General features: G+C 38.1%; 2 protein-coding genes across 3 annotated transcripts in view; one reads left to right on the plus strand and one right to left on the minus strand.

Moving 5' to 3' along the window:
* Window positions 1-1,326: 1,326 nt before the first annotated feature.
* LOC130469762 (uncharacterized) lies at window positions 1,327-4,863 on the minus strand. Its single transcript, XM_056839221.1, has 4 exons — window positions 2,486-4,863; window positions 2,105-2,404; window positions 1,921-2,026; window positions 1,327-1,836 (listed from the first exon to the last, which is right to left on the minus strand). The coding sequence occupies exons 1-4, from the start codon at window positions 4,861-4,863 to the stop codon at window positions 1,327-1,329; spliced, it is 3,294 nt and encodes a 1,097-aa protein (XP_056695199.1).
* Window positions 4,864-13,021: 8,158 nt separating this feature from the next.
* The window catches only part of LOC110776830 (uncharacterized protein At2g02148), a 32,323-nt gene continuing 26,637 nt past the window's right edge, over window positions 13,022-18,707 (plus strand). The window contains exon 1 of one of the 2 annotated variants that reach the window (XM_056840456.1): window positions 13,022-13,611. In XM_056840456.1, coding sequence (XP_056696434.1) covers window positions 13,387-13,611 — 225 coding nt within the window. In that variant the 5' untranslated portion in view covers window positions 13,022-13,386. The remainder of the gene's footprint in view (window positions 13,612-18,707) is intronic. The other variant, XM_021981389.2, reaches the window with a different exon arrangement.

The raw sequence follows: 18,707 nt of genomic DNA on the forward strand, positions 1-18,707 counted from the left end.
AGCGATGCAGCAACTTCAAGTTCCTTAAACATTATTCCTGAGTTGGAAAAGGTTAAAAATAAACAAACGGCACACTTCATACTTTATGGACATAGACTACAGAGAAAGGAGTTCCAACAACTCATCAAGCGTCTCAAAGGAAAACTTTGCAGAGATTCTCATCAATGGTCATATCAGGCTTCACATTTTGTTGTTCCAGAACCGATCCGCAGAACAGAGAAGTTCTTTGCTGCTGCAGCATCTGGGAGGTGAAATTCCTATCTAAGCTTAGTTTTCTTTAAGTAAAATTAGTTACAAATAAGGAACGTGAAAGGTAAGGTGACTTGGTATATCCCACAAAGCTGCCTACACAACCAGATTTACTGTCTATTTCAAAGCAACGCATCGAAGCATCCCCCGTCACACACACACACATCTATCCATTCTATCACAAAGACAAGAGAAACAATACATGAGACTTATCCTTTGGTTCATAGTCGACCAATTAACTCCACGTCTATATTAAGCTTCTAAATAGTAAGTTGCCTGCTACTGAGTTGCAAAAGCAATCTACTCATAAATATTAGCATAGCAGGCGGGAAGTCAACACAACAGGAAGCTGAAACACTTAAGAAGCCAGCCAACACAGAAGAATCAACTGTAACGTAAAAAGATAGTAGCAGACCTCAACCGATAAGTCGCCTGCAACCAGACTGCAAGAGAAAAGAACCAAAATGCAAGAGAAAAAAAACCAGCCCCTGCATACATCAGAACAGAACATCAGAACAGATTAGAGAACCCTACCCAGAACAACTTGAAGAAAAGGCTGAACTCAGCTTGAAACCAGCAGCACAGATGCAGATGCTCAGCCTTTAGTTAGTTTTATTTTGAATAAAATTTCAGTAATTTGCTACAAACTTCAGCCATGCTACATTGTGAAGACATTCATAGGGGTGAAACCGTCAATAGGCTCACCACTATATATGGGTGTACAGAGAAATAAATGTGTTAATCTGCAAACCTAATTAAGGTGAATGATATAAGATTAAACGTTGTTTCAAACATTAAACTAAATTCAGATATCATATTGCTGAATTGCAGATTTATCCACAATCCATCATCCCAGTCTTTCCTTTTAATCTTTCCCTTCATTAGTCACTCACCTCAATCCTTACTTTATTATGCAATAATCCCAATAACCAAGAGACAATACAAGAGAGTAACCCAAGAGCTTCCGGAAAAGAGCATGATATAACTAGTACATTGAAAATAAAAGATAATAAGTCCATAGATCGAATCAATAGAATACAAATACAAAGAATAACGGCATAAAATAAATAAGCATGGTCAATCGGCCCCACCCTCTTCCGCTACTGGTAAAGAATCACCTAAATCAAACAAATCTCTAGGCTTATTCTTAACAACATGGAACCATCCTTTTTGTATCTCATCTTCTATGTAAAAAACTTGTTTTACTTGAGATGAGAAGACAAATGGATCATCTTGCAATAATCGTCCAGTATGCATCAATTTAGAGAAATTGACACATACTCCGCCGTTTGGATATGTTCTTACACCCCTACGAATGTCTACCCAATCACAACGAAACAATACAACTTTATAATCTCCATAGTAATTTAATTCATAGATATCCATCACTTTTCCGTAGTATGCCACTCCATCCGCTTCAACCATAACTCCAGAATTTTGTGTCAAAAGACGACAATCGCGATCAGTGGAAAGGAATTTGTATCCATTGATTATGTATCCTTTTAATTTTCTACCATAAGAATGCAAACCACCCGCCAAAGCTTTTCTTAGTTTCCCATCTTCGGTGGTTGCATCTATGAAATGTACCTACGATAATACTTAATTATATCAAATAAAGTTTATTTTTTCAAAAACAGAAGTATGTATTAACATTAAAAGAACTTAAGTAACCTTGTTTCGCAGCCACCCTCCAAATTCATTGATGATCCATTTACTTTCATCACTCTCCGCGACGGAAATTTCTAAGTTCATTTGACGCTTCTCGGTTAAAAATTCACTTCGTGGAAGAAGAAAAAACATAAGAGTGATTTATTACAAAATTTGTTATTCAAAAGAAAACCAACATAATACTTACTCTAGATCCCCTTTGATCTCATCAGAGTGAAGTAAAACGTAGCGATGGGCTTGTTTTAAGCTTTGACCATCAAGGCGAATGCTGACCTCCTTTCCAATGACTCGACCGCCGGAATTAAATAAGTAATCATCAGAATTTGAAATGTCATCATCCATCCTTTTAGGCATGTTGAAGATGGTCTTAACACCTTGAAGATATCTCGAGCAAAACCTAATTGTCTCCTCTAAAAGGTAGCCTTCCGCAATAGATCCTTCAGGTTGGGCTTTATTGGTTACATGTGACTTCAAATGGGACAAGTACCTTTCAAATAAAATATTTGTATATAATAAATGTAAATTATTTAATAAAAAAATATATAATTCACATAGGTAAGATATAAACCTTTCAATGGGATACATCCATCTGTATTGCACTGGTCCACCAAGTTTAACCTCCTCCACTAAGTGAATCAACAAATGGACCATGATTGTGAAAAATGAAGGCAAAAACTCCATTTCCAACTGACAAAGAGTTAAAACAATTCCATCTTGAAGACCATCTAAATCATCTGGATCAATACTGGTGGAGCACAACTTCTTGAAAAACGAAGACAATCTAGCCAACAAGTCAATCACCTTTGTAGCATTAGAAGCTCTTAAGGCGACGGGGAGGATATCTTGCATTAGAACATGGTTGTCATGACTCTTGAGGTTAATCAACTTCCTTTGCTTCATATTCACACAACTAGAAAGGTTGGATCCATATCCATCCGGAACTTTAAGTTTCTGCAAAACAGTTAAGAATCTCTCTTTTTCCTCCCTAGACATAGAATAGGAAGCTGGAGGCATGTATTCATTTCCATTATGATCAGCACTAAGCCAAAGGTGAGTCTTTATTCTCCATGCTTCAAGGGCTTCTCGATCATCCCTATTATCTCTACTCTTATCCATACTAAGAAGTGTTCCCAAAAGATTCTCAGACACATTTTTCTCAATGTGCATAACGTCTAAATTATGCCTTAGAAGATTATGCTCCCAATACACCAAATCAAAGAATATGCTTCTCTTGGTACCAAAGACAATTTCATCTTGGACATCATTGTTATCAGTATGTCCTCTTTGTCTCTTTTTCGGTGGTGCCTTTGACTTTCCATAAACATACTCGACCTTTTCTTGTTGCCTCAATATATCAGTGCCGCTAGGACGAGATGGGGCTTCACCCAACTCATTAGTTCCAAACTTCTCACAAAACTTTTCACCCTGACGTCGATATGGGTGATCTGCGGGTAACCATTTTCTATAGCTACAATAACAAATCTTGTTCCCAAATCTATCAGAAGGTGTGGAATCCATGCATATAGGACATGCATTGTAACCTTTTGTGCTCAAACCAGAGAGCATTGCATAGCCAGGAAAGTCATTAATAGTCCAAAGCAGAGCCGCGCGCAAATTAAATTTCACTCCGTCAAAAGCATCAAAAGCTTCAACCCCTCCCCACAGCAATTTTAACTCATGAACTAATGGTTGCAAATACACGTCAATATCATTTCCAGGACTTGCTTTTCCGGGAATAAGTGTGGACAAAATGAAAGAAGATGGTTTCATACATAGCCATGGTGGAAGATTATAAGGAATCAACACCACTGGCCATGTACTATAAGTAGTGTTCATTAAACGGTATGGATTAAACCCATCGCTCGCAAGACCTAATCGAACACTACGAGGGTCTAATGCAAAATCTCTATAACGCTCATCAAATGCCTTCCACGCTAAGGCATCGGAAGGATGCCTCAAAATATTCTTATCATCTTCACCCAATCGCTCTGTATCATGCCATCTCATATCTTCTGCTGTTTCTGATGACATGTAGATTCTTTTTAGTCTTGGGATAAGAGGAAAATATCGCATTACCTTAGCTGGCACACCTTTCTTACAAGTATTCGTACCTTGATCACTTACATCGTCACCCTTCTTACCCTTGGTTGTTTTCCACCTCGATTTACCACAAACATGACATTTGTCTTTCTCTAAAAATTCACCCCAATACAGCATACAATCATTAGGACAAGCATCAATTTTTTCATACCCAAGGCCCAAGTCTTTTATCATTTTCTTACTGTAATAATAAGACGAGGGAAAATCAAGTATTTGAGGAAATGCATCTAAAATCAGCTTCAAGAGCATATTGAAAGATTCAATGGACCAGTGATGCATACACTTCAAGTGAAATAAGTGTAGAAGAAAAGATAACTTTGAAAAATTAATACACCCCTCATATAATTTCTCCTCAGAAGCTTGAAGTAGCTTCTTATATGTCGCATCTTCTTCTATTGTAGAATCATCATATTCAACATCTGTGTCGTATGACACGGGCTCCTCAGTCCATTCACCATCCTCTCTTGCTTCAAAAGTTGGAAAATTGGGTGGCACATTAACACTAAAAGCTGATCTTAATAGTCCTCCCATATTATCTCGACCTACAAACCCACTTTGATTACCAAGGGATCCTTCACTAGTACTCCCTCCATCACTCCCTAACATACGTTGAACCATATCCCCTTTACCATGAAAGATCCAATTTCTATACGACTTATAAAACCCCTTAAACAAAATATGTCGCTCTACATCATTAACCGGGAACCATTTATCCACCTTACAGTTCTTACATGGACATCTAATTTTTCCTTCGAATAGACCTTGATTGGCAAACGCAATGAATTGCATACAACCATCGATATATTCAGGGTGGCCAGTGGGTAGATCTATCCAACTTGTATCCATATCTATACGAAAAATAGTATAGTAATAAGATATATAATTAGTAATATGCGTTGTATAATATGAAATTTTATAGGTAAACGTTATGATCATTCTTATAACCTTGATATAACATATAATTTATAACATAACTTTATGCTTTCTTTTTTTGGCAATTAACAATGATTTTATTAACAACAAAAGAGACCTTGAAACATCAAGGTTACATTAATCGAGGGCCACCAAACAAAATCACCTCTAACAGAGGCACCTATCCAACCTAAGATATTACCAATAATCTAATTAGTGCTTCTACAAGAGGCCTTAAACAATATCTCTTTTACAAAAGCATTTACTGATTTAAAAGCCTTCTTAAAAACAACAGGATTTCTACAAAACCAAATGTTATAAATTGATTCTGAAAAGCACATGACATAACTTTATGTTTCTTCTTTAATTCTTCTTCACTAGTGACTAATATTTGGTACCTATATTCGTCTTCTCACTAGAACTTCATTTCCATTAACTCCATATTATATTTTTTTAGCATAGAAGGTCATACTTTCAACTGCACGTGAATTCAACAAGGAAAACAAAGCATGCGAGTTTCACTCATTTATGAGCACAAAATTTCAACATAATGAATAAGATGGTAAAAGCTAAAAGAAAATATCCAAGGCAGGAGTCTAATAATTGCACTCAAATTTTTTGTTTGATAATATGTATGATTTAATCTTTTTATCACTTACACACAACCACAAGTTGATTAGAAAAATGAAGGCAAATTCTTCATAATAATAAGAATGTCAAATTTAACACTAAGCACCTGTAAAACGCTTGGGAGAGAGATGTTGGGATAAAGTAGATCCCAAATTCCACGAAGAAGCTTAAAACCGGCGGCCACTTGAACTAAAGTCCAAAGCTTCCAATGCTTCTATGTAAGATACATATTTGAAATGGTAAGTAAAAATACAAATTTGAAATGGTAAGTAAAAATATATTAACCAAAAAAATATAATTAAGTACAAGTATAAGAAAGGCAAATAATATTTAGTTAACTTTTTAAAATCTTAAGTTCCCGTGCATTAGCACGGGCACATACTAGTGTCAAATAATAAGCAAATAGGTGTTGAAACTAACGAAGAATATTACAATTTACAACCCTTATAAAGAAAAAACAAAAAATCTATAAGGTGACAATAAGCGACAATAAATATGGTAGATGTGTTGATTAGTGGTGATAGTGATTTGAATATTCTTATTCTCTATAAACTTATCAAGAATAGAGAGAATGGTTTCATGTATTTAAATACCTAGCTAGCACAATAAGAGAAAAAAAATTCAGTAGAAGATATTTGGATCTACAGAATGTGAAGTAGAAGCAGCTCTATGAACAGGTTGAAACTGAAATCCTTAAGACAGAACGGATCTGAACAAACTGGTCAGAACTGAACCGATAAAAACTGATCTGATCAGAACTGATCAGAACTGAACTCATCTGATCAGAACTGATCAGAACAGAACTGATCTGATCTGAACTGATCAGAACAGAACTGATCTGATCTGAACTGATCAGAACAGAACTGATCTGATCAGAACGGAACATCATAACTGATCAGAACTAATCTGACCAGAACACATCTAATATGGGAGAAAACAACAAGGATACTATTACTGGAGCTGATCAGAGCAGAATGATCTGATCAGAACTGATCAGAACAGAACTATCTGATCAGAACTAACAGAACTGATCTGATCAGAACGGATCAGAACAGAACATCATAATTGATCAGAACTGATCTGATTAGAATAAACCTAATATGGGAGAAAACAACAAGGATATTTTATTGTGAAAATTTTAATCTTTGATATAATAATTTCTTGTTTCTGATTTAGTAATTTTACTTCTTTGTGCTCTAAACCCGTGTTCGTTGGATCATTTTGATAGGTACATACTGATAACCCAGACGGACTCTTCAAAATTCTTTCTTCTTCATTTGAGGGGTTCACAACCTAACTCAGGAATGGTTTTAGATCATGTCTCAAGTCTCAACTGTCAACTCTTAAGTCTCATGTCGTGTCCTGATTATGTTTCGACACATCACTAACTTAAACCCAGGTATTTAATGTTATTGATTGGTTACTGTAGGTGATATGGCATAATCATAGAGAATGGAAAACAAGATGATACGCATTATAGGATAGAAGCGAGGGCAACCAGACCCAACGCAGAAGCGGAGTATGAAAAAGGGCGACAATGATACGCCCATTAAAAAGGAAGACATAATGTACATTACTAGTTGAGTTTAACAGGATAACATTTATTTGACTCTCAAAACACAACTACGAATCTGGGACAGGTCCTATCCAAGATGCCAAACTACAGGTTGGTGTTCAGAGTTCAGACCTAAAACTCGGGGGTGGTGCTTTCTTTCAGTTCCATGCTTTGCTGAATGTAGATTCTTATCTGCATTTCAGACAGTTATGAATGCAGTAGGCAATAAAGCAGCAAGTAATCTTATCTGGGTAGACATACAAAGAGACGCATTGTTCTCCTTTAGTAGAAAAGATTTCTCTCTAGTAAAATATCCCAAATGGAATCACCACACTAAAGCGTCTCACCTCATACATTTGTCGAATAATAACATAACAGGAAGCATTACCGTATTCCATAAGCAATCTCCCTAAATTACAGTCCTTATTCCTAAACCATTAACAAACTCACTGGACCAATACAAATTTTCTGTAAGTAAACTTTCTCAATTCCCGGATTTACATCTGAACCATAACAAAACTACTGGAATCAGTTACTGAACCATAATTTTTGGGAGTTCATTTAGGTCTGTTTGATGCAGTTCTTGTTGATATCCATTCCATGTTATCATTTCTCAAGTTATTGGTGGTTGATATCGTATTAAAGGTCTCTTGCAGCCAATATACATGCCAAAATAACATTAAGTGAAAAACAAATCCATCAGGTATGATCACCAATCCTGCTGACTCCTGGAAGCCAACAGAAAAAGGATAGAAAAAAAGCCAATCATCATGTAAAAAAGCCAATAGCTCTTGGTATTTTCTGGAATAATTAAATCCAGATTTTTGTTTTTACATCCACACTATCAAGCCTAACCTAGACAGCTAAACACATAACCCAAGTTTAAAGAAAATACATCAACAAATACACGAATTGAAGCAAAAATTCCAAAAAAACTCTTTTCGATCAAGATGTTGAGACAATTATTTCACAAAATACAGCTACAAAAACTAAATAACCATACAATTTGTATATATATTTCCTGAAAATATTTTAAATATGTAGAGAAGAACTTAAAAGTTAAAACATACAATTTCAGCAACAAAAGTAAAAATAAAAAAAATAAAAAAACAAGAAAACTAACCTGGAAGATCGAATTACAGTCAAGAATTGAGCGGATTTATCAGATACACCAAGGAAGCAGCAACTCAAAACCCAGATGATGCTCGAATTTCTCCAACAAAAAAACAGAGGAAGCAGCGAATTTATCTTGAATTTTTTGGGCGAATTTCGAATTCAATTGCGATTTCCTTGAAAATATAGGATGAGAAGTGAGATAAAAGTGGGATGAACTGAGAGAATTGAGGGATTTGATTCTGCTAACGGTATAGGTTGAAGACGAAATCCAAGGGCGCTAACGGTGTTGAACGTGATGATAGAGGACGGATTCGTCGGATTCGTCGGAGGGTGGTTAGGTTTTGGAGCTAGCTAGCAAGGTCGGTGATGGAGGAGTTGAGAGAAACGTGGAAGTTGCAGCCCAGTAAAGCGGGATTGCGAAAGTTTCAGTTAGGCGGGAATTTTTGTGAAAAATAAATTCTTTATGCAACACGTGTTACCCACGTGTCTTTTTATGCACATATCGACGCTCCGGAAAGTCGAAATTTGTTTCGACTGTACAAACCGTCGAAATATGCAGATTATATATTCGCGCCCCCCTTACCCATGCGACCCTTTCCAACAGCGTCGAAACTGATCGGTCTAAATATGCACCCTATTTTTGTAGTGAGTTGGATTTTCGGCATTATCACGCCGATGCATATAGTTCACATTTGCTCCCCAAGTTGGACCTTACTCTCACTTTTCCCCAAATTATATCCTACCCTTCCTTTTCACCTAGCCCCATTACAAGCTTATTATAAAGACCTCTTGATCGGCATATTTGTTTTGTGAATGAGCGAAAATTGTTTCTTGCAATTGTCATCTTACCCCGCGTTGCATCATATATTCATATTCTACAAGGTATGCGGCGACGACTAGCTTAATTGAGAACGGTTTGTGGCTAAGCTTGGTTGTTTCAACTGTGGATCATGATGCTTTGCGGTTCTATTTGTATCCGAGCTAAATTTCTGTCTTAATAACTTTGTTTGATTGTTTGCCCGAGAGTTGAGTAGGTTTGTTCAGGTTCAATGAAAGTCATGTGCGTCTCATTTCTCTGTGTTCGGCTTCGGTCTAGTGTTGCTTGGGGACAAGAACAGTTTAGCTTGGGGGAATTTGATGAATCATATTTATATAGGGTATTTTAGGCTCAATTAGGTTGCATTTCTAGGCATTTCTCTCATTTTTGTTGCATTTAGAGTTATTATTGCATAAGTCGTCGTTATCGTACTCTATTACGCTCCGTTTGTGTTTTTTTTGATATTTCAGGTGATTTTACAATCATTTGGATGTTTCTGGAGATTTAGAGGTGGGTCGAATGGCTATCGGATGGTTCGTATTGAAAACGTCGTGTTTGATCGGAAAATGAAGTTTTCGGAAATGATTTGCGGAAGTTCCGGTTCACTTAGCTTGAGTTATTCGGCCATCGAGGCAATTCGTTATTTTGGATGACATGAAGCTAGTTTCTGATGCTCGCCATAAAATCTTGGTGATGTGGGAAGCATCGTCGCAACATCGTACTTGAATCGTGCAATATTATGTGGCCACATCGAAGTGCTTTATGCCCATATCTAGAGCTTTGTGGCCGCACCCAGCCCGCAGCACCCCGTCGCTTCACCAAACATCGTCTGCCATGCTCACAGCGAAGTGCTGCGCCCACAGCGAAGTGCTGCGCCCACAACAAGAAGTGTTGCGCCCACATCTCACTCACGCTTCACTGAGCAGTTGCTGGCTTGCCCACAGCGAAGTGCTGCGCCCACAGTGCGTCCAGGCCGACGAATCCATATTGTGTATGTCTCTCATGCCATCGACCAATCGTTGACGACTTCTATTTTTATTTTCTCATTTATTTATTTATTATTATTTCAGAAATAGGAAGCCTATAAATATTGAAGGGAATTATATTCCTAGGGCTCTTATCTTATGTTATTTTTCTTCCTTAGAATTCTTTGAACGTTTATTATTATTTTTCTCTTTTCATTGTCGAACGCTTTTCTGAATTCATTCATTCATCAATCTAAGGTAATTTCATAATTTCTTTTTCTCTAATTCAAATTTATTATTTTTCGTTCCTTAGATTAATTCGTTCGTTGATTATGAATTCCATTATTATTATTCGTTTCATGATTGTCAAATTAATTATGAGCGAGTAGTCTTTTTCTAGGGCTAAGTAAGGGAAGCCATGTTTATACCATAATCTTTATGCATTAAAGTTCGTTAATTTATAGATTATGATTGAGTAACTCCAATTGATTTGTTCTTAATCGTTGATTCATGTTATCGGCCAATTTCATGGATTAATTATCTAGCTAATAGGAATTAGAATCGAAAGATCTTGTTTTTAAAGGCTTTGTACAATTGGCAATTCTGATTATGTTAGCGATCGTACTGCATATGTTGAATTGAAAGTGTTAAGACCCGACCGTAGGATTAGCATGTACTTTAATTACTTGGCCTAGTTTATTCGTTGTCAAATTGAATTGTGTTATTGGATTGGTATAAGCATGGTGAACCGAACAGACGCCCTAGACCTTTAATTCATTGATAAATTACGCATTTTTATTATTGCTTTAGCTTTAGTAGTTAATACTCAAACTCAACTTTCGTTATTGAAATAGTTCGTATAATTGGGCAAAAACTAATAGAACTTGTCTCCCTGTGGGATCGACCCGTATTTGCTAAGTATCTGCTAACAACAGACACCGTGCACTTGCGGTATCACTTTTTAACTCATCACTAGGCCGCGTAGGAGCTTCTTCGTGCCAAGCATGTTCTGATGGAGGTTTCAAGCATTAACAAAAATGTGTTTCATGACTATATGTGTATGCCTTTTTGCAAGCAAGCTTTAGTTATGTCCATTGCTTCCAAAAACTTGTTATCGTCGTGTTAACTCTATGTATTGTTGTTGAGGTTTTCTTGAGGACACAAGGAGTTTAAAATCTCATTTTTCTTGGAAATACTCATACAGGCATACACCTTTTGGCTTGCTATTCTCCCTTCTAACTATCAATGACACATACACTGTACACGTTTTATTGTTTCGTATTGTGTATTAAATGTAAATTGAAATTTAACATAGTTCTTAGCATTACCATTAATTTATAAATTCCTCTCTTTTATATAACATTTTTACAAAATACATTTGTATATGTTGGGTGATTGTGCGCGCTAGCGCACGGTCCTACACCTAGTTTATTAAAATCACTCAAATGGTTAAGCTAGTAGCTTGAAACTTTTGTTAATTACAAGCAAGTCCCTAGCTACAACCATTGTAGTTTCTCTAAGCACTATCCGTATTACTCCGGAGTATGAATAAACGTAGAGTTAAACACACGTTTGGGGTACGTATAGCATTTGAGATTTTTCACCTTTAGGGATTTCATATGTTTTTTCACCCTTAAGGACCTCATTCTACTTTTTAAAAGACATTAAATAAAATAAACGGGTGGACAAATTGATCGAGTGATGGACACCCGTATCCGACCCGATCTGCCACCTTATCCATCCATGCATCGCCCGTTTATAATCCGCGATTCGTCGTGTTTTCATCCATATAATCGGGTTGGGTAGTTCAGTTATCCACATGTTTGAGTAAGATTGTCATCCCTAATAGTGATGGATTTTTTGTTGAGGAATATGCTCATGCTCTGAGCCTTTCTAATAACCGGACAAGGGGGGGGGGTGTTTCAGGGGGGTGAAACAGTAGTTAGGATATCTGATTTGTAGAAAACTAGATGGTGAAGGAAGAATTCCATCTTACTTACCTAGCTAGGGTGTCGCTCCTTTGGAGAGGAAGTCTTGGAAAACAACAACGAGCGCGTATTTTGGACACTAACAACGTTTATCAGTACCGATTGGTATGTTATTGGTAATGATTAGTACCAATAAGGATTTTGTCAGTATCATTGTACCAATAAGCAGAAAGTTTAATTGGCAGTGATTAATAGTGTATTGTTAGATCAATAACATGCATATAAATTCATACTAATAACATACTGAATTTGTACCCATACAAGTTGTTTGCGTCCTAATTCCTAAGTGAACGCCACATGTTCTTGATTTAGCCAACCCTTCCTTTTGGCGATGGAGAAGGGTTAAACTCCAACAAACTCTCTTTTAGAGATAGAAGCTCCCAAACATAAGGAAAAAAAAGAGTTAAATAACCTGAAACTTATTTTTTTGAAGGCGAAATAATACTCCTTTGTTTCACTAATTGCCAATTTCCAGGTGATTATAAATCAATAACTGTTATTGATGAATAGTACAAATTACATGATGTAATCATTTTCTACACATGGATCCAGATCCAAATCCGCGAGTCCAAAATTTTTGATCCAAATCCGCCGTATCCAACGGACCCGCGGGTAGGATCGATCCACGTGTAATTTTTCCCTTCAAAAATTATTTTTTTACGCTAATTTTTACAAAATTAAAATAAAATTATGCATTCACCTTATGATGCAAAATATATCTAATGGGAAAAAGAAAATAAATATCAAAATAATGAAAAAAATTAAAGTTCAAATTATTTGTATACATGTTTTATAGATCTTATTCGCTATAAACAGATTTGGATCCGGATCCAAATCTTATCCGTTAGAAACGGATCTGGATCCGGGTCCAAAATTTGAAGATCTAGATCCCGTAAACAAATTTGGGTCCACCGAATCTGGACCGGATCTGAAATCATTACCATCTCTATGCGTCCATCATACCAAACGTAAAGAATAAGAATGGAGGGAGGGAACCGTTTCAATTCCCCCAAATTTTCATTTGGACATCACAAAATGACGATATTAACCGGGTTGGGAAATGGTGGGGAAAAGCGGCGTTAGGTTTGGGAAATACCTCTCTTTCTCCTTCGTTATCCCAGCTACTGGTACGGGCTTAGCTCCGGTCATCCTACACCCTCCGCAACCTTCATTATCTCTCTCCTCACCCCTCTCCGTCCGTTTGTATATCCGTTAATTTCTAAAAATAAAAACCCCTCCTTTCCACCTTCCTGTGGCGGGAAAATGAACTACAAAATCCGATCATTCAAAATTTGAGTTAAAATGAAGCTGAAAAATCAAATTAAAATCACGGATTTGGGTATCTGAGGTGAGATTATTGATGGGATTGTAAGATTATAGCGGGATATGGAAACTAGGGTTTCAGTTCATAATTATACCAGCGCTGATAATGATGAAAACAACACCAACCATAACACCAATGATATCAATTTAAGATCAGCTGATTCTTACATTGATGAGAGTAATTTGGATGAAGTGAAAGAGGGTGGTGAAATCGACCGAATTAGTGATGGCGATTGTGATGCCGTCACTGTAGATAGTTTAGATCACGACGAGGGCTCTAATAATATTGTAAGTTTGTTTTTTAAGTTAATCTTTGGTTTCTATGACTGCAATTTTATGAGTTATTTCTGCGATTAACTGCTTACTACGTTGTGATTATCTGGCATAACTGCATACTTTTTTTTGAAGGGAAACCGCTGATTATATTGTGATTATGCTGATTATATTAATTTATATATGTGCCTAATTGACTAATTTTTCTGGGTTATTCTTAGAGAAAGGGGCAAAATTTGACCACAATGATAGAATATATTTATTTATTTCATAAATATTATGTACAAATTAGTTTCCTAATTAGCAGCTATGTATTACGTTAATTTAGCCTTGCATTACGCTAGTTTGTAACTGATAGGTTGTATATATACACATTACACAATGAATAATAATCAGGGGATTATTTCTCACATGGTATCAGATTAGGTTAGCATCCTTAACCTAGCAGTTGGCCTCTTCTTCTCCTCCTCTTTCATTCTTCTTCTCTTCTTTGACCTCCGTAGCCATGGCAGAAGCTTCAAAGTTTCACTCTGCCCTCACTGTAACCAACGTGAAATCCCTCATACCGATTACGTTGGACATGGAAACTGGCAAATATCATTCGTGGGCGACTCTCTTCAAGGTACAAGCCAACATCCATGCTGTCCTTGAACATATTATCCCACCCACCGAAACCGCAGCCGCCAAGGCATACCTCGCCGCAAAGAAAGCTGATTTACCCCTATGGACACGTTTCGACAACGTAGTTCTTCAATGGTTTTATGCCACCTTATCAACTGACATACTGGACACCATTCTTGTCCAAGATGATGTTGCGCCAAAAGCATGGAAAAGGGTGGAAAACATGTTCCATGACAACAAGAACACAAGAGCAGTGTTCCTAGAGACTCAATTCACCACCCGTCATGGCGGATTTTCCCTCCTTCACCGCCTATACAAACAGGCTGCAGTCCCTCGCAACCTTGCTCGGCAATGTGGGAGCTCCGGTGTCAGAACACCGACTGGTTCTTCGTCTTCTTGCGGGCCTTTCCGAAGCCTATCGTAACTTTGTCACCAATTTGCAATAGAAAGAATCTCCCAGGTTTTGTTGAAATGTGCTCAAGGTTAAACATGGAAGACACTACCAACAAAGAGAGGGCCGCACGTGATAACGGTGGGGCAGCCCTCCTGGACGTTGATAATTACACACCGCCTCCCCAACCTCATGGTAGCTCACACAACGGTGGCAGAAACAATCATTATAAGGGTAAGAAAAATTACAAGGGCAAAGGTAATAACTACCACCACCACCACCTCGGCGGCAACAACGGTGGTGGAGGCGGCGGCAACCACTCAGGCAACAACAACAACAATGGGGTCGGGGCAGGTAGTGGTCGTAGCCAATACACCAACAATGTAACCCACAATAGTGGTAATTCCTCTACTAATTCCTCTACTGGGCCATATTGGCAATTCCCTGGCCATATTGGCAATTCCCACCACAGTGGGACTGGGCTCCTCCTCAATGTCCTCCTCAATGGGCTGTCCCTCCCTGCCCATATCCCACAATGCCTTGGCAGCCGCCACAACGACCCAACAATAATGCAGGACCACAACGACCCAACAATCATGTGCAGACACTTCTCTGGTATACTCCTACAGATATAGAAACTGTCATGCATACCTTCTCTCTCCATCAACCGGATGATAATAGGTATATGGACACCGGAGCGACCTCTCACATGACTGCAAATTTAGGTAGTCTCACGTCTTATTTTAAATTGAGCAAAAATACTGGCATTGTTGTTGGTAATGGTAGCACTATTCCAATTAATGGTTATGGTCATAAAACTCTCACTTCGTCTAACCCCTCCTTAATCCTTTCAAATGTTTTACATGCTGCTTAACTCATTAAAAATCTTATTTCCGTTAGAAAATTCACTAATGACAATATAGTTTCAGTTGAATTTGATCCTTTTGGATTTTCTGTAAAGGATTTCCGGACGGGGAGACGCCTAATGAGATGTGAGAGCTCAGGGGAACTTTATCCTTTCACCAACAACACTCAAGCCATCCAACCTCAATCCACTTTCCTAGCAGCTGCCTCCTCCAATCTTTGGCACTCTCGATTGGGTCATCCAGGAGATGTCATACTTAATTCTTTTTGTAGTAATGATTATATTCAATGTAATAAGTCTCGGGATTTTTGCAACACATGTCCTTTGGGAAAACACATTAAGTTACCTTTTCATGACTCTTTGAATGTTACTGCTATGCCTTTTGATATAATTCACAGTGATTTGTGGACATCACCTATCATGAGTTCTAGCGGACACCGATATTATGTTTTTTTTTCTGGATAATATTAGTAATTTTTTGTGGACTTTTCCAATATCTAAAAAGTCCCAAGTTTACTCAATCTTCCAATCCTTTAAGGCATTAATTCGAACGAGATATCAAAACCATTTAACGTGACAATGGCCGGGAATTTGACAATGGTCTATTTCAAGCATTTTGCAATAATAATGGCTTGCAGTTTCGTTTTTCTTGTCCCCATACCTCACCTCAAAACGGTAAAGCAGAAAGAAAAATCAAGTCAATTAATAATATTGCAAGGACATTACTTGTCCACTCCTCTATGCCACCTTCTTTGTGGCATCATGCTCTACAAATGGCCACATATCTCTTCAACATTCTCCCTACCAAAGTCCTCGGGTTCAAATCCCCTACCACGTCTTATTCCACCCAATGTATAAAAAGGCTCAGGCGCAACAAGGCGATTTGGAGTTCCTAGCGTCTTAGGCGCGCCTCGGTGCGCCTCATTGAAGTGAGGCGCCCTAATAAAAAGTAAAAAAAAAAGTGAAAAATTGGTGTGTGCCTTAGTAGGTGCGCCTTTTTTGCGCCTCAAAGTGCGCCTTGGTGCGCCTTTTTGCGCCTTAGGTGCATCGAAATCGCCTCGTCCAGACAATAAAAGGCGCTGGCTCCAATCGCCTTGCGCCTCAGAGCCTAAGGCGCGCCTTTTTATACACTGATTCCACCGACATCCCTCCTATTCACATCTTCGAGTTTACGGTTGTCTTTGCTATCCGTTATTCCCCTCTACCACAATCAACAAGCTACAAGCTCGTTCAACGCCTTGCGTATTTTTGGGATATCCTACCAATCATGGGGGATGTTATATTTGATGAAGCACAATTCCATTCTCAAATGCCTAGATTTATCGAATAATAAAATCATTATTTCACGTCATGTTATATTTGATGAAACACAATTCCATTCTCAAATCTACATAAACCACATCAAAATACTTGTGAATTCCTTGAAAATGGCCTTTCACCTCATTTCCTATATAATTTGCCAAATAATGCTCCTGCCATTGTTCCAGCAAATCCACCAAGTGGTCCAGCTACATTCATGGATCCCACGACCCAGGTGGATTCCCCAAGTCTAGCTTCTCCTCTTGGGCCAGCTGGCAATTTGTCCTAACACAATTCTCATCAGATTGGCACCACAACAAGCCCAATCTCGCTGATCCCAACTCAGCAACTTCAATCCACAACCACACAAACAACACCATCTTCTGCTCCTCGGTCCATTGTACAGCAGCCCACCCGTATGGCTACTAGAAGCCAACACGGCATATTCAAGCCTAAACGTCAATTCAACTTGAGCACTTCCACTACCACCACCATCTCACCCATCCCTCGAAATCCAGTGAGTGCTCTAAATGACCATAATTAGAAATCTGCAATGCAAGAATAATATGATGCTTTAGCTCAAAATAAGACGTGGGACTTGGTTCCACGCCTTCCTAATGTGAATTTAATTCGTTCAATGTGGATATTTTGTCATAAAAAGAAATCTGATAGTTCTTTTGAGAGGCATAAAGCCCGTCTTGTAGGTGACGGAAGTGGTCAACAGGTTGGCGTGGATTGTGAAGAAACATTCAATCCGGTTGTTAAACCGACATCTATTTAGACTGTGTTGTGTATTGCTCTATCCAAATCTTGGCCCATTCATCAGTTGGACGTCAAGAATGCTTTCCTTCATGGTAATCTCCATGAAACAGTTTACATGCATCAACCCATGGGATTTAAAGATCCCATTCATCCTGATTATGTCTGTCTCTTGAGGAAATTTCTATATGGGTTGAAACAAGCTCCTCGGGCATGGTATCAACGGTTTGCTGATTATGTAGCCAACATTGGTTTTATACACAGTCGTTCAGATTATTATCATTTTACTTATTCTCGTGGCTCTGACATTGCTTACATTCTTCTGTATGTTGATGACATTATTCTCACAGCTGCCTCAGATGCTCTCCGCAAGTCCATTATGTCTCGTCTTAGCGCCGAATTTACCATGAAAGACTTAATCTAAGTTACTTCTTGGGTATTGCCGTTACACGACATAAAAATGGTATGTTCCTCCCTCAAAAGAAGTATGCGGAAGAAATTATTGAGCGTGCGGGCATGACTCATTGCAAACCGTGTCATACTCTCGTGGCGCACTACAATACCTTACATTTACTAGACCAGACATTTCATATGCCGTTCAACAAATTTGTCTATACATGCATGATCCAAAAGTTGAGCATATGAATGCACTCAAGCGTATTATCTGCTATATTCAAGGTACTATTTCTCATGGAATACATCTGTATAAATCTTCTCTTGGATCACTCACATCATATACAGATGCAGATTGCGGTGGATGCCAGGATACTCGTCGATCCACCTCCAGTTACTGTGTTTTTCTTGGTGGTAACTTGATTTCATCGTCTGCCAAACGACAGCCTACACTTTCAAAGTCAAGTGCAGAAGCCGAGTATCGGGGTGTAGCTAATGTTATTTCAGAATCTTGTTGGCTTCGTAATCTACTCTTAGAGCTACTTTGCCTAATCCAAAAAGCAACATTGGTCTACTGCGATAATGTTAGTGCCATTTACCTCATAGGTAACCCAGTTCAGCATCAACGCACTAAACATATTGAAATGGATATTCACTTCGTCCGTGAAAAGGTAGCACGAGGTGAAGTCCGTGTATTGCATGTTTCGTCCCGTTACCAGATTGACGATATCTTTACAAAAGGACTTCCGCGCGTACTATTTGATGATTTTCGGGACAGTCTCA

The sequence above is a fragment of the Spinacia oleracea genome, chromosome 3 (assembly GCF_020520425.1).
Source record: "Spinacia oleracea cultivar Varoflay chromosome 3, BTI_SOV_V1, whole genome shotgun sequence".
Classification (NCBI taxonomy): domain Eukaryota; kingdom Viridiplantae; phylum Streptophyta; class Magnoliopsida; order Caryophyllales; family Amaranthaceae; genus Spinacia; species Spinacia oleracea.

Coding starts and splice junctions, on each gene's coding strand:
- LOC130469762 (XM_056839221.1), bottom strand. CDS start 4,863: ATGGATACAAGTTGGATAGATCTACCCACTGGCCACCCTGAATATATC. Junction 2,027..2,104: donor GAGATCAAAGGGGATCTAGA/GTAAGTATTATG, acceptor TCTTCCACGAAG/TGAATTTTTAACCGAGAAGC. Junction 1,837..1,920: donor GAGGGTGGCTGCGAAACAAG/GTTACTTAAGTT, acceptor GTATTATCGTAG/GTACATTTCATAGATGCAAC.